The sequence below is a fragment of the Scyliorhinus torazame genome, chromosome 6 (assembly GCF_047496885.1).
Source record: "Scyliorhinus torazame isolate Kashiwa2021f chromosome 6, sScyTor2.1, whole genome shotgun sequence".
NCBI classification, from domain to species: Eukaryota; Metazoa; Chordata; class Chondrichthyes; order Carcharhiniformes; family Scyliorhinidae; genus Scyliorhinus; species Scyliorhinus torazame.
In genome coordinates this window covers 10,744,129-10,759,132 of record NC_092712.1, presented here as the reverse complement: position 1 = coordinate 10,759,132, position 15,004 = coordinate 10,744,129, and the positions used below count along the sequence as shown (strand labels likewise).

General features: G+C 61.6%; 1 protein-coding gene across 1 annotated transcript in view; it reads left to right on the top strand.

Moving 5' to 3' along the window:
• Window positions 1-11,104, top strand: part of LOC140425667 (uncharacterized) — an 85,690-nt gene extending 74,586 nt beyond the window's left edge. Inside the window, exon 8 of the mRNA XM_072510163.1 lies at window positions 10,913-11,104. Within this exon, the coding sequence (XP_072366264.1) occupies window positions 10,913-11,104 (192 nt within the window). The remainder of the gene's footprint in view (window positions 1-10,912) is intronic.
• Window positions 11,105-15,004: the final 3,900 nt, after the last annotated feature.

Here is a 15,004-nt window from a genome sequence, read left to right as displayed (position 1 = left end):
TCTTTGACCATCCGTCCCAGCGCACAAAAGATTTCCCTAGCTGCAGGATCCCACTCCGTACAGATCAAAGGCTTCTGCACAGTGACCCTAACGGTGCAAGGGAGGGAGTTCAAAAACTACAGGCTCTACGTCCTCCCTCAACTCTGCGCCCCCACATTACTGGGATTAGACTTCCAGTGCAATCTACAGAGCCTAACCTGCAAATTCGGCGGCCCCATACCCCCACCCACTATCTGCGGCCTCGCTACCCTCAAGGTGCAACCCCCGTCCTTGTTTGCGAACCTCACCCCGGATTGCAAACCCGTCGCCACTAGGAGCAGACGGTACAGCGCCCAAGACCGGACCTTCATTCGGTCCGAAGTCCAGCGGCTACTAAAGGAAGGCATAATCCAGGCCAGCAATAGTCCCTGGAGAGCGCAGGTGGTAGTAGTAAAGACAGGGGAGAAGCAAAGGATGGTCATTGACTATAGCCAGACCATCAACAGGTACACACAACTAGACGCGTACCCTCTCCCCCGCATATCCGACATGGTCAATCGGATTGCCCAATATAAGGTCTTCTCCACCGTGGACCTCAAGTCCGCCTACCACCAGCTCCCCATCCACCCAAGTGACCGCAAGTACACAGCCTTCGAGGCAGACGGGCGATTATACCATTTCCTAAGGGTCCCATTTGGCGTCACAAACGGGGTCTCGGTCTTCCAACGAGAGATGGACCGAATGGTTGATCAACACGGGTTACGGGCCACGTTCCCGTATCTCGACAATGTAACCATCTGCGGCCACGATCAGCAGGACCACGACGCCAACCTCCAAAAATTCCTCCAGACCGCTAAAGCCTTGAACCTCACGTACAACGAGGACAAGTGCGTTTTTAGCACAAACCGGCTAGCCATCCTGGGCTACGTAGTGCGCAATGGGATAATAGGCCCCGACCCCGAACGTATGCGCGCCCTCATGGAATTTCCCCTCCCGCACTGCCCAAAAGCCCTAAAACGCTGCCTGGGGTTCTTTTCATATTACGCCCAGTGGGTCCCCCAGTACGCAGACAAGGCCCGCCCCCTAATACAGACCACGACCTTCCCTCTGTCGACAGAGGCTTGCCAGGATTTCAGCCGCATCAAAGCGGATATCGCAAAGGCCACGATGCGCGCCATCGACGAGTCCCTCCCCTTCCAGGTCGAGAGCGACGCCTCCGACGTAGCTCTAGCGGCCACCCTTAACCAAACGGGCAGACCCGTGGCCTTTTTCTCCCGAACCCTCCACGCCTCAGAAATCCGCCACTCCTCAGTGGAAAAGGAAGCCCAAGCCATAGTGGAGGCTGTGCGACATTGGAGGCATTACCTGGCCGGCAGGAGATTCACTCTCCTCACGGACCAACGGTCGGTAGCCTTCATGTTCGATAATGCACAGCGGGGCAAAATCAAAAACGACAAGATCTTAAGGTGGAGGATCGAGCTCTCCACCTTCAACTACGAGATCTTGTATCGTCCCGGAAAGCTGAACGAGCCGTCCGATGCCCTATCCCGCGGCACATGTGCCAACGCACAAATTAACCGCCTCCAAACCCTCCACGAGGACCTCTGCCACCCGGGGGTCACTCGGTTCTACCACTTTATTAAGTCCCGCAACCTCCCCTACTCCGTGGAGGAGGTCCGTACAGTCACAAGGAACTGCCACATCTGCGCAGAGTGCAAACCGCATTTTTTCAGGCCGGATGGTGCGCACCTGATTAAGGCTTCCCGCCCCTTTGAACGCCTTAGTCTGGATTTCAAAGGGCCCCTCCCCTCCACCGACCGCAACACATACTTCCTTAATGTGGTGGACGAGTACTCCCGCTTCCCATTCGCCATCCCCTGCCCTGACATGACCGCGGCCACAGTCATTAAAGCCCTGAACACCATATTCACACTGTTCGGTTGCCCCGCATACGTCCACAGCGACAGGGGGTCCTCCTTTATGAGTGACGAGATGCGCCAGTTCCTGCTCAGCAACGGTATAGCCTCGAGCAGGACGACCAGCTACAACCCCCGAGGGAACGGGCAAGTAGAGAGGGAGAACGGAACGGTCTGGAAGACCGTCCTACTGGCCCTACGGTCCAGGGACCTCCCAGTTTCACGGTGGCAGGAGGTCCTCCCGGACGCTCTCCACTCCATCCGGTCGCTGCTGTGTACTAGCACTAACCAAACGCCTCATGAGCGCCTCCTTGTCTTCCCCAGGAAGTCCTCCTCTGGAACGTCGCTGCCGACCTGGCTGGCGGCCCCAGGACCCATCTTGCTCCGAAAACATGTGCGGGCGCACAAGTCGGACCCGTTGGTCGAAAGGGTTCACCTCCTTCACGCGAACCCGCAGTACGCCTACGTGGAGTACCCCGACGGCCGACAGGACACGGTCTCCCTGCGCGATCTGGCGCCCGCCGGCAACACACACACCCCCCCGACACCAATCACCCCCTTCCTGCCACCGCCGCACCCCGCGACCGCCCCCTTCCCAGGAGGATCGGTCCTCCTCCCAGGCCCGACCAGGAGTGAAGCCCAAGCTGAAACCGTAAGGCTCCCGGAGACGACAACACCGGAACAAGCACCACCACCGGGGCCGAGGCGATCGACACGGACGACCAGACCGCCCGACCTACTCGTGGCGTCGATCTAACACTACAATATGTGGACTTTTAACGAGAACATTTTGTCTTTTTCTCCTGACGATTACTGTAAATAGTTCCAAAAAAAAAAAACCTTGTACGTACTGTAATAACATGCAAAAGTTTTCCTCCCAGGACCAGCCTTGTAAACCCTTACCACCATGCGAAGCATCACCCCGCAGGGTTCATTTTTAACAAGGGGTGAATGTGGTAGTATGCATTAGGGGTCATGTGGGACTGTGAAGCCGTGATGTCATTGGCTGACAGATCCCGGGTCCTGGTTGGCCGTTGACCTCTAGCTCCGCCCTGAAGGCGGAGTATAAGTACCAGGAGTCCTCCCCCGCAGGCAGTCTACTACTGAACTGCGGGGGAAACAGTCACGCTTAATAAAGCCTCATCGACTTCACTCTATTCGTCTCTCGGAGTCTTTGTGCGCTACAAGCGGCAGCATGTCCCATCGTTTAAAGTCCTCCTCCATCTGCTCCTCGTCAAATTAAGTTTATGCAGGGCCCCCCAACTCCTAGCTATTTGGATCCCCAAGTACTGAAAGCTCCTTTCCGCCCTCCTCAACGGTAGGTCATCTATCCCTCTTCCCTGGTCCCCTGGATGCACCACGAAGAGCTCGCTTTTCCCTACATTGAGCTTATAGCCCGAAAAGTCCCCAAACTCCCTTCGAATCTGCATGACCTCCACCATCCCCTCCACTGGATCCGCCACATACAGCAACAGGTCATCTGCATACAGTGACACTCGATGCTCCTCTCCCCCTCGGACCACCCCCCTCCATTTCCTGGACTCCCTTAATGACATAGCCAAAGGCTCAATTGCTAATGCAAACAACAGGGGGGACAGGGGCACCCCTGCCTCGTCCCTCGATACAGCCGAAAATACTCCGACCTCCGCCGATTCGTAACCACACTCGCCATCGGGGTACTATGTAGGAGCTTAACCCAACTGATAAACCCATCCCCAAACCCAAACCTCCGCAACACTTCCCAGAGATACTCCCACTCTACTCGGTCAAAGGCCTTCTCCGCATTTATAGCCGCCACTATCTCCACTTCTCCCTCTCCCGAAGGCATCATTATCACGTTTAGGAGCCGCCGCACATTGGTGTTTAGCTGCCTACCCTTTACAAATCCCGTCTGGTCCTCGTGAATCACCCCCGGGACACAGTCCTCGATCCTCGTGGCCAGCACTTTTGCCAGCAACTTAGCATCCACGTTGAGGAGCGAGATCGGCCCGTACGACCCACATTGGGTCCTTATCCCGCTTTAGGATCAAAGAAATTATTGCCTCCGGCATTGTCGGGGGCAGGGTCCCCCCCTCCCTAGCCTCATCGAAAGTCCTCACCAGCAACGGGGCTAACAGGTCTACGTACTTCCTATAGAACTCCACCGGGAACCCATCCGGTCCCGGGGCCTTCCCCGCCTGCATGCTCCCCAGTCCTTTAATCAGCTCCTCCAACCCAATTGGTGCCCCCAAACCAGCCACCTCCTGCTGCTCCACCCTCGGGAACCTCAGTTGATCCAAGAATCGTCGCATCCCCTCTTCTCCCGCTGGGGGCTGGGATCTGTACAGCTCCTCATAGAAGGCCTTAAATGCCTCATTCACTTTCACCGCACTCCGCACCGTAGTTCCCCTTCCATCCTTGACTCCACCTATCTCCCTCGCTGCTATCCTCTTACGGAGCTGATGTGCCAGCATCCGGCTCGCCTTCTCCCCATACTCGTACATCGCCCCCTGCGCTTTCCTCCACTGTGCCTCTGCCTTCCCTGTGGTCAACAGGTCGAACTCCGTCTGGAGACTTCGCCGCTCCCTGAGTAGTCCCTCATCAGGGGCCTCTGCATAGCTCCTGTCCACCCTTAAAATCTCCCCCACTAACCTCTCCCCTTCCCTGCCCTCTCTCTTCACCCTATGAGCCCTGATGGAGATTAACTCTCCCCCTCTCTTCAGCGCCTCCCATACTACCCCCACCTGCACCTTCCCGTGTCATTGGCCTCCAAATACCTTTCAATGCACCCCCGCACCCTCCCGCACACTTCCTCGTCTGCCAGCAGTCCCACATCCAAACGCCACAGCGGGCGTTGGTCCCTCTCCTCTCCCAACTCCAGTTCCACCCAGTGTGGGGCGTGGTCTGAAATGGCTATGGCTGAATACTCCGTTCCCTCCACTTTCGGGATCAGCGCCCTGCCCAGAACAAAAAAATCTATCTGGGAGTAGGCTTTGTGCACGTGGGAGCAAAAAGAAAATTCTCTGGCCTGCGGCCTGGCAAACCTCCACGGATCTACTCCCCCCATCTGATCCATAAACCCCCTAAGCACCTTGGCCGCCGTCGGCCTCTTTCCAGTCCTAGATCTGGAGCGATCCAGTGCTGGGTCTAACACCGTGTTGAAATCCCCAGCCATTATCAAGCTCCCTACCTCCAGGTCCAGAATGCACCCCAACATACGCTTCATGAATCCAGCATCGTCCCAGTTCGGGGCGTATACGTTTACCAATACCACCCAAGTCCCCGGCAACTTACCGCTCACCATCACGTATCGACCTCCACTGTCCGCTACTATGTTCTTGGCCTCAAACGACACCCGCTTCCCCACCAGTATTGCCACCCCTCTATTCTTCGCATCCAGGCCCGAATGGAATACCTGTCCTACCCATCCCTTTCTTAACCTGACCTGATCCGCCACCTTCAAATGTGTCTCCTGAAGCATGACCACGTCTGCCTTCAGTCCCTTTAAGTGCGCGAACACTCGGGCCCTCTTAACCGGCCCATTCCACGTTATCAGCCGGATCGGGGGGCTTCCCACCTCCCACCCTGCCGACTAGCCATCTCCTATTTTAGGCCAGTCCCGTGCCCGCGCCTCCCGCATCCTCCAGTCCCCCAGACAGGGAACCCCCGCCCCGACAACCTCTTCCGTTTTCAGTTCCCCCTCGGCCAATGCAGCAGCAACCCTTTCCCCCCCCCCCCCCCTCCAGATCTAGCTCTTTTGCTCCCCCCATAATACTTCCGTAAGTCAGCTGACTCCTGCTGACCCCGGCTCCCCCCGCCTTCCCATTGACCCCCCCCAGTGTGGAAATCCCCCCTCCTCCTTGCGCTCCTCCATTCCCCCCACCCCCCACCCCCCCCCCGCCACCCCCCTCCGCCCTTCCCTAACGTGGGAAAAAGCCCGCGCTTTCCTGAGCCAGCCCCGCCCCCTCTGGCGCAGCTCCTGTTGCGGCCTTATCCCAATTCCCCCATCCCGGGGCCTCCCCTCCCTCCAGCACCGGCGCCCACATTCCCCACAGTCTCCCCATCAAATCTCTTCCCCCATCCCCATCCATCGTCCCACCCGTGAAACACTCTTTACCCATATTTACCACCCTGTATACATAAGAACATAAGAACTAGGAGCAGGAGTAGGCCATCTGGCCCCTCGAGCCTGCTCCACGATTCAATGAGATCATGGCTGATCTTTTGCGGACTCAGCTCCACTTTCCGGCCCGAACACCATAACCCTTAATCGCTTTATTCTTCAAAAAACTATCTATCTTTATCTTAAAAACATTTAATGAAGGAGCCTCTACTGCTCCACTGGGCAAGGAATTCCATAGATTCACAACCCTTTGGGTGAAGAAGTTCCTCCTAAACTCAGTCCTAAATCTACTTCCCCTTATTTTGAGGCTATGCCCCCTAGTTCTGCTTTCACCCGCCAGTGGAAACAACCTGCCCGCATCTATCCTATCTATTCCCTTCATAATCTTATATGTTTCTATAAGATCCTCCCTCATCCTTCTAAATTCCAACGAGTACAGTCCCAGTCTACTCAACCTCTCAATACATTCGACATCTCCCCCACAACCACAGACCCTCAGTTTGAGTCCAACTTTTCAGTTTGGATAAAGGTCCAAGCCTCTTCTGGCGTTTCGAAGTAGTGGTGTCGATCCTGAAATGTGACCCACAATCGCGCTGGCTGCAGCATTCCGAACCTCACCCCCTTCCGATGGAGCACCAGCTTGGCCCGATTAAAACCAGCTCTCCTCTTTGCCACCTCTACACTCCAGTCCTGATAGATTTGGATCACCGTATTCTCCCATCTACTGCTCCGCACCTTCTTTTCCCATCTCAGGGCACTCTCTCTGTCCACGAAACGATGGAACCTCGCCACTATCGCCCTCGGCGGCTCGGCGGCCTTGGGTCTCCTCGCCAGGACCCGGTGAGCCCCTTGTAGCTCCAGGGGGCTCGGAGAGGCCCCCGCACCCATCAGCGAATGGAGCATCGTGCTTACATACGCCCCGGCAACGGCCCCCTCCGCCCCTTCAGGGAGACCCAGAATCCGGAGATTCTTCCTCCTCGACCTGTTCTCCAGGCCCTCGAATCTTTCGGCCCACCTCTTGTGCATCGCCTCGTGCGCCTCCACCTTCACCGCCAGGCCCAAGATCCCGTCCTCGTTCGCGGTGGTTTTGTCCCTCACCTCTCGGAGCTCCACCGCCTGGGCCTTCTGGGTCTCCTTCAGCCCCTCGATCGCCATCAGCATTGGCGCCAGCACCTCCTTTTTAAGCACCTCCACACAGCGCCTGAGAAACTCCTGCTGATCCGGCCCCCACGCTGCTCGATCTTCGCCCTCCGCCATCTTGTTTTTTCCCTCTCGTTTCTGCCGCTGCTCCAAAGCCACTTTTTCCCCCACTCCACTTCTGGGGCGAAATTCTCCGGAAACAGCGCGATGTCCGCCGACTGGCGCCCAAAACGGAGCAAATCAGACGGGCATTGCGCCGCCCCAAAGGTGCGGAATGCTCCGCATCTTTGGGGGCCGAGCCCCAACCTTGAGGGGCTAGGTTGGCGCCGGACGAATTTCCGCCCCGCCAGCTGGCGGAAAAAGCCTTTGGTGCCCCGCCAGCTGGCGCGGAAATGACATCTCCGGGCGGCGCATGCGCGGGAGCGTCAGCGGCCGCTGACAGTTTCCCGCGCATGCGCATTGGAGGGAGTCTCTTCCGCCTCCGCCATGGTGGAGGCCGTGGCGGAGGCGGAAGGAAAAGAGTGCCCCCACGGCACAGGCCCGCCCGCGGATCGGTGGGCCCCAATCGCGGGCCAGGCCACCGTGGGGGCACCCCGCGGGGCTAGATTGCCCCGCACACCACCCAGGACCCCGGAGCCCGCCCGCGCTGCCTTGTCCCGCCGGTAAGGTAGGTGGCTTAATCTACGCCGGCGGGACAGGCAATTTATCGGCGGGACTTCGGCCCATCCGGGCTGGAGAATCGAGCGGGGGGGGGGCCCGCCAACCGGCGCGGCGCGATTCCCGCCCCCGCCGAATCTCAGGTGCCGGAGACTTCGGCAACCGGCGGGGGCGGGATTCACGCCAGCCCCCGGCGATTCTCCAACCCGGCGGGGGGTCGGAGAATCTCGCCCCTGGTACCCATATACGACGAGAGGGGGAACTTGCTCTCACCTTCCCACACGGAAATCGGTCAAAAAAGTTCCGTTGGGGCTCCTCTGGAGAGCCCAAAAGTCCGTTCTAGCGGGAGCCGCCGAAATGTGCGGCTTAGCTCCGCATCGCCGCAACCGGAAGTCCGGAATAATTTATTATTAAACAACTGCATGATAAAGATAACTAAGATAAATAAACTACTAACACTAATTAACTATGGTAGAACGACTGCACAATACATCTCTCCCCTAGCATGACCTACTCCCAACTCCCCAGCCACAGGGTCGCGTGGTGGGTTGACACTGCCACCTTGTGGTCGGAGGTTGTACATAACTGCTTTATGCATATCATCACACACGGGGCATTTGTCAAATGTCTCCCACTCTGAGTTAGATTCAGAGACTTTGGACAATTCCGATTTACTCACCCGGAGAGTGACCCAGGAAGTAGTTGACACGTTTTTTTGACACGTTCTTGGGATGTAGGTATCACTGGCAGGCCCCATATTTATTGTCCATCCTAAATTGCCCTTGAATTGAGAGGCCATTTAACAGGCAAACAGATTGCGGTGGGTCTGGAGTCAGATGTAGGCCAGACCGGGTAAGGTCGGCAGATTTCGCCTTCCCTCGAGGGCACTCGTGACCCAGCTGGGTTTTTGCAACAATCGGTGGTAGTTTCAGCGTCACCGTTTCCGAGACTCGCTCCACATTCCAGGTTTATTCGATGTGACCAGCTGCCGTTAGCCTGGGCCTCTGGATACCTAATCCAGAGATAATCCCACTACCCCACCGTCACCCACCATAGATTGTGCCCGAGTTCCCACAGCTGGAATACTGGCTACAGTTCTGGACGCCACGCTATAGGAAGGATGGGAATGTATTGGGGAGGTTTACAAGAATGGATTCAGCGATGAGAAACTTCCCTGATGAGGATAGATTGGGGAGGTCGGGACTGTGTCCCTTGTAGAGAAGGAGGCTGACAGGAGATTTGATAGAGATGTTCGAAATCATGAGGGGGCTGGACAGAGTAGACGGGGAGAAAATGTTCCCGCTGGGAAAAGGATTGAGAATGAGGGGGCACAGATTGAAAATGATTTGGCAACAGTGCAGCATTCAGTACTGACCCTCTGACAGTGCAGCACTCCCTCAGTACTGACCCTCTGACAGTGCGGCGCTCCCTCAGTACTGACCCTCTGACAGTGCGGCACTCCCTCAGTACTGACCCTCTGACAGTGCGGCGCTCCCTCAGTACTGACCCTCTGACAGTGCAGCACTCCCTCAGTACTGACCCTCTGACAGTGCGGCACTCCCTCAGTACTGACCCTCTGACAGTGCAGCACTCCCTCAGCACTGACCCTCTGACAGTGCAGCACTCCCTCAGTACTGACTCTCTGACAGTGCAGCACTCCCTCAGTACTGACCCTCTGACAGTGCGGCACTCCCTCAGTACTGACCCTCTGACAGTGCGGCACTCCCTCAGTACTGACCCTCTGACAGTGCGGCCCTCCCTCAGTACTGACCCTCTGACAGTGCGGCACTCCCTCAGTACTGACCCTCTGACAGTGAGCACTCCCTCAGTACTGACCCTCTGACAGTGCAGCGCTCCCTCAGTACTGACCCTCTGACAGTGCGGCACTCCCTCAGTACTGACCCTCTGACAGTGAGCACTCCCTCAGTACTGACCCTCTGACAGTGCAGCCCTCCCTCAGTACTGACCCTCTGACAGTGCGGCACTCCCTCAGTACTGACCCTCTGACAGTGCAGCACTCCCTCAGTACTGACCCTCTGACAGTGCAGCGCTCCCTCAGTACTGACCCTCTGACAGTGCAGCCCTCCCTCAGTACTGACCCTCTGAGAGTGCAGCGCTCCCTCAGTACTGACCCTCTGACAGAGCAGCACTCCCTCAGTACTGACCCTCTGACAGTGCAGCACTCCCTCAGTACTGACCCTCTGACAGAGCAGCACTCCCTCAGTACTGACCCTCTGACAGTGCAGCACTCCCTCAGTACTGACCCTCTGACAGTGCAGCACTCCCTCAGTACTGACCCTCTGACAGTGCGGCACTCCCTCAGTACTGACCCTCTGACAGTGCGGCACTCCCTCACTGACCTTCTGACAGTGCGGCACTCACTCAGTACTGACCCTCTGACAGTGCAGCACTCCCTCAGTACTGACCCTCTGACAGTGCAGCACTCCCTCAGTACTGACCCTCTGACAGTGCAGCACTCCCTCAGTACTGACCCTCTGACAGTGCAGCACTCCCTCAGTACTGACCCTCTGACAGTGCGGCACTCCCTCAGTACTAACCCTCTGACAGTGCAGCACTCCCTCAGTACTGACTCTCTGACAGTGCAGCACTCCCTCAGTACTGACCCTCTGACAGTGCGGCACTCCCTCAGTACTAACCCTCTGACAGTGCAGCACTCCCTCAGTACTGACTCTCTGACAGTGCAGCACTCCCTCAGTACTGACCCTCTGAGAGTGCGGCACTCCCTCAGTACTAACCCTCTGACAGTGCAGCACTCCCTCAGTACTGTCCCTCTGACAGTGCGGCACTCCCTCAGTACTGACCCTCTGACAGTGCAGCACTCCCTCAGTACTGACCCTCTGACAGTGCAGCACTCCCTCAGTACTGACCCTCTGACAGTGCAGCACTCCCTCAGTACTGACCCTCTGACAGTGCGGCACTCCCTCAGTACTGACCCTCTGTTGCGGAAGGTGATGGGGACCCAGGGCTTGTGTGTCTCTCTGGGTGTGAGGAAGCTGTCGATTGCAGAGGCCCCTGATCCGGTGAGTGAGGGTAGGTGAGCTGTGAGGTCAGACGAGGGATGGTGTCCTGGTTGCACTGAGATTGGGTCCTATTCCAGATCCTGCTGTACGAGACCGAGATTGGGAAACTGCGGGAGGAACTGCTGCTGAAGATCAGCCAGCTGGAGGCCAGCAAGGATGAAGCAGTGAGAGAAGCCTCGGAGAGCTCCGAGGAACACCTTCAGGAGCTCCGGCAGCAGTTCACAGGTAACCCAGGAGTCAATACTCAGCGTGGCAGGATCTCCGAGTGAGAGGAGGGGCGACTCCCTCCCAGACCTCCATCCGTCTGTGGGGTCCCCAGGATAACGTTCCTGCATTCAGAGGCATCATCCCATTCCTAACCCACCTCTCCGGACATCACAAATCCCTTCCCAGCCAATCAGCAGCTTCATCACAAATCCCTTCCCAGCCAATCAGCAGCTTCATCACAAATCCCTTCCCAGCCAATCAGCAGCTTTCTCACATGTTGGCTGATCTTAAAATTGGTCAATTAGTGCATTGAAAACTCACACACACAGTGACGTAGGCAGATGGTGTCTGGGGGACGGTGTCTGGGGGGGACGGTGTCGGGGGGACGGTGTCGGGGGGACGGTGTCGGGGGGGACGGTGTCTGGGGGACGGTGTCGGGGGGACGGTGTCTGGGGGGATGGTGTCTGGGGGACGGTGTCGGGGGGGCGGTGTCGGGGGGACGGTGTCGGGGGGGCGGTGTCGGGGGGACGGTGTCGGGGGGGGACGGTGTCTGGGGGACGGTGTCTGGGGGGGACGGTGTCTGGGGGACGGTGTCGGGGGGGCGGTGTCGGGGGGACGGTGTCGGGGGGACGGTGTCTGGGGGAGAGCGGGAGAGGGTGTCTGGGAGAGACGGTGTCGGGGGGGACGGTGTCTGGGGGGACGGTGTCTGGGGGGGCGGTGTCGGGGGGTCGGTGTCGGGGGGACGGTGTCTGGGGGGACGGTGTCGGGGGGACGGTGTCGGGGGGACGGTGTCGGGGGGACGGTGTCTGGGGGACGGTGTCTGGGGGACGGTGTCGGGGGGACGGTGTCGGGGGGTCGGTGTCGGGGGGACGGTGTCTGGGGGGACGGTGTCGGGGGGACGGTGTCGGGGGGACGGTGTCGGGGGGACGGTGTCTGGGGGACGGTGTCTGGGGGATGGTGTCGGGGGGACGGTGTCGGGGGGGACGGTGTCGGGGGGGACGGTGTCTGGGGGGGACGGTGTCTGGGGGATGGTGTCGGGGGGGACGGTGTCTGGGGGGGACGGTGTCAGGGGGGGACGGTGTCAGGGGGATGGTGTCTGGGGGGAGAGGGGGGGACGGTGTCTGGGGGACGGTGTCGGGGGGACGGTGTCTGGGGGACGGTGTCTGGGGGGGACGGTGTCTGGGGGGGACGGTGTCTGGGGGGGACGGTGTCTGGGGGGGACGGTGTCTGGGGGGGACGGTGTCTGGGGGGGACGGTGTCTGGGGGGGACGGTGTCTGGGGGGGACGGTGTCTGGGGGGGACGGTGTCTGGGGGGGACGGTGTCTGGGGGGACGGTGTCGGGGGGACGGTGTCTGGGGGACGGTGTCTGGGGGACGGTGTCGGGGGACGGTGTCTGGGGGACGGTGTCGGGGGGGAGAGGGTGGGACGGTGTCTGGGGGACGGTGTCTGGGGGACGGTGTCGGGGGGTCGGTGTCGGGGGGACGGTGTCTGGGGGACGGTGTCTGGGGGACGGTGTCTGGGGGACGGTGTCTGGGGGACGGTGTCGGGGGGACGGTGTCGGGGGGGACGGTGTCTGGGGGGACGGTGTCGGGGGGACGGTGTCGGGGGGACGGTGTCGGGGGGACGGTGTCTGGGGGACGGTGTCTGGGGGGACGGTGTCGGGGGGACGGTGTCGGGGGGACGGTGTCGGGGGGACGGTGTCTGGGGGACGGTGTCGGGGGGACGGTGTCGGGGGGACGGTGTCGGGGGGACGGTGTCTGGGGGAGAGGGTGTCGGGGGGACGGTGTCGGGGGGACGGTGTCGGGGGGACGGTGTCTGGGGGACGGTGTCTGGGGGACGGTGTCTGGGGGGACGGTGTCGGGGGGACGGTGTCTGGGGGACGGTGTCTGGGGGGGACGGTGTCGGGGGGACGGTGTCTGGGGGACGGTGTCGGGGGGACGGTGTCGGGGGGACGGTGTCGGGGGGACGGTGTCGGGGGGGACGGTGTCGGGGGGGGACGGTGTCGGGGGGACGGTGTCGGGGGGACGGTGTCTGGGGGGACGGTGTCTGGGGGGACGGTGTCGGGGGGACGGTGTCTGGGGGACGGTGTCTGGGGGACGGTGTCTGGGGGGCGGTGTCGGGGGGGCGGTGTCGGGGGGGCGGTGTCGGGGGGACGGTGTCGGGGGGGGACGGTGTCTGGGGGACGGTGTCTGGGGGGGACGGTGTCTGGGGGACGGTGTCGGGGGGGCGGTGTCGGGGGGACGGTGTCTGGGGGGACGGTGTCTGGGGGACGGTGTCGGGGGGACGGTGTCGGGGGGACGGTGTCTGGGGGGACGGTCTCGGGGGGACGGTGTCGGGGGGACGGTGTCGGGGGGGGACGGTGTCTGGGGGACGGTGTCGGGGGGACGGTGTCGGGGGGACGGTGTCTGGGGGAGAGCGGGAGAGGGTGTCTGGGAGAGACGGTGTCGGGGGGGACGGTGTCGGGGGGGCGGTTTCGGGGGGACGGTGTCTGGGGGGACGGTGTCTGGGGGGACGGTGTCGGGGGGTCGGTGTCGGGGGGGACGGTGTCTGGGGGGACGGTGTCGGGGGGACGGTGTCGGGGGGACGGTGTCTGGGGGGACGGTGTCTGGGGGGACGGTGTCGGGGGGTCGGTGTCGGGGGGACGGTGTCTGGGGGGACGGTGTCGGGGGGACGGTGTCGGGGGGACGGTGTCTGGGGGACGGTGTCTCGGGGGACGGTGTCGGGGGGACGGTGTCTGGGGGACGGTGTCGGGGGGGACGGTGTCGGGGGGACGGTGTCTGGGGGGACGGTGTCTGGGGGACGGTGTCGGGGGGACGGTGTCGGGGGGGACGGTGTCTGGGGGGGACGGTGTCTGGGGGATGGTGTCGGGGGGGACGGTGTCTGGGGGGGACGGTGTCAGGGGGGGACGGTGTCAGGGGGATGGTGTCTGGGGGGAGAGGGGGGGACGGTGTCGGGGGGACGGTGTCGGGGGGACGGTGTCTGGGGGACGGTGTCTGGGGGACAGTGTCTGGGGGGGACAGTGTCTGGGGGGGGACAGTGTCTGGGGGGGACGGTGTCTGGGGGGACGGTGTCGGGGGGGACGGTGTCGGGGGGGACGGTGTCTGGGGGACGGTGTCTGGGGGGACGGTGTCTGGGGGACGGTGTCGGGGGACGGTGTCTGGGGGACGGTGTCGGGGGGGAGAGGGTGGGACGGTGTCTGGGGGACGGTGACTGGGGGACGGTGTCGGGGGGACGGTGTCGGGGGGACGGTGTCTGGGGGACGGTGTCGGGGGGACGGTGTCTGGGGGACGGTGTCGGGGGGACGGTGTCGGGGGGGAGAGGGTGGGACGGTGTCTGGGGGACGGTGTCTGGGGGACGGTGTCGGGGGGACGGTGTCGGGGGGGACGGTGTCTGGGGGGACGGTGTCGGGGGGACGGTGTCGGGGGGACGGTGTCTGGGGGACGGTGTCTGGGGGGACGGTGTCGGGGGGACGGTGTCGGGGGGACGGTGTCGGGGGGACGGTGTCTGGGGGACGGTGTCGGGGGGACGGTGTCGGGGGGACGGTGTCTGGGGGGACGGTGTCGGGGGGACGGTGTCGGGGGGACGGTGTCGGGGGGACGGTGTCTGGGGGGACGGTGTCTGGGGGACGGTGTCGGGGGGACGGTGTCGGGGGGACGGTGTCTGGGGGGACGGTGTCGGGGGGACGGTGTCTGGGGGACGGTGTCTGGGGGGACGGTGTCTGGGGGACGGTGTCGGGGGGACGGGGAGACGGTGTCGGGGGGACGGTGTCTGGGGGACGGTGTCGGGGGGGAGAGGGTGGGACGGTGTCTGGGGGACGGTGACTGGGGGACGGTGTCGGGGGGACGGTGTCGGGGGGACGGTGTCTGGGGGACGGTGTCGGGGGGACGGTGTCTGGGGGACGGTGTCGGGGGGACGGTGTCGGGGGGGAGAGGGTGGGACGGTGTCTGGGGGACGGTGTCTGG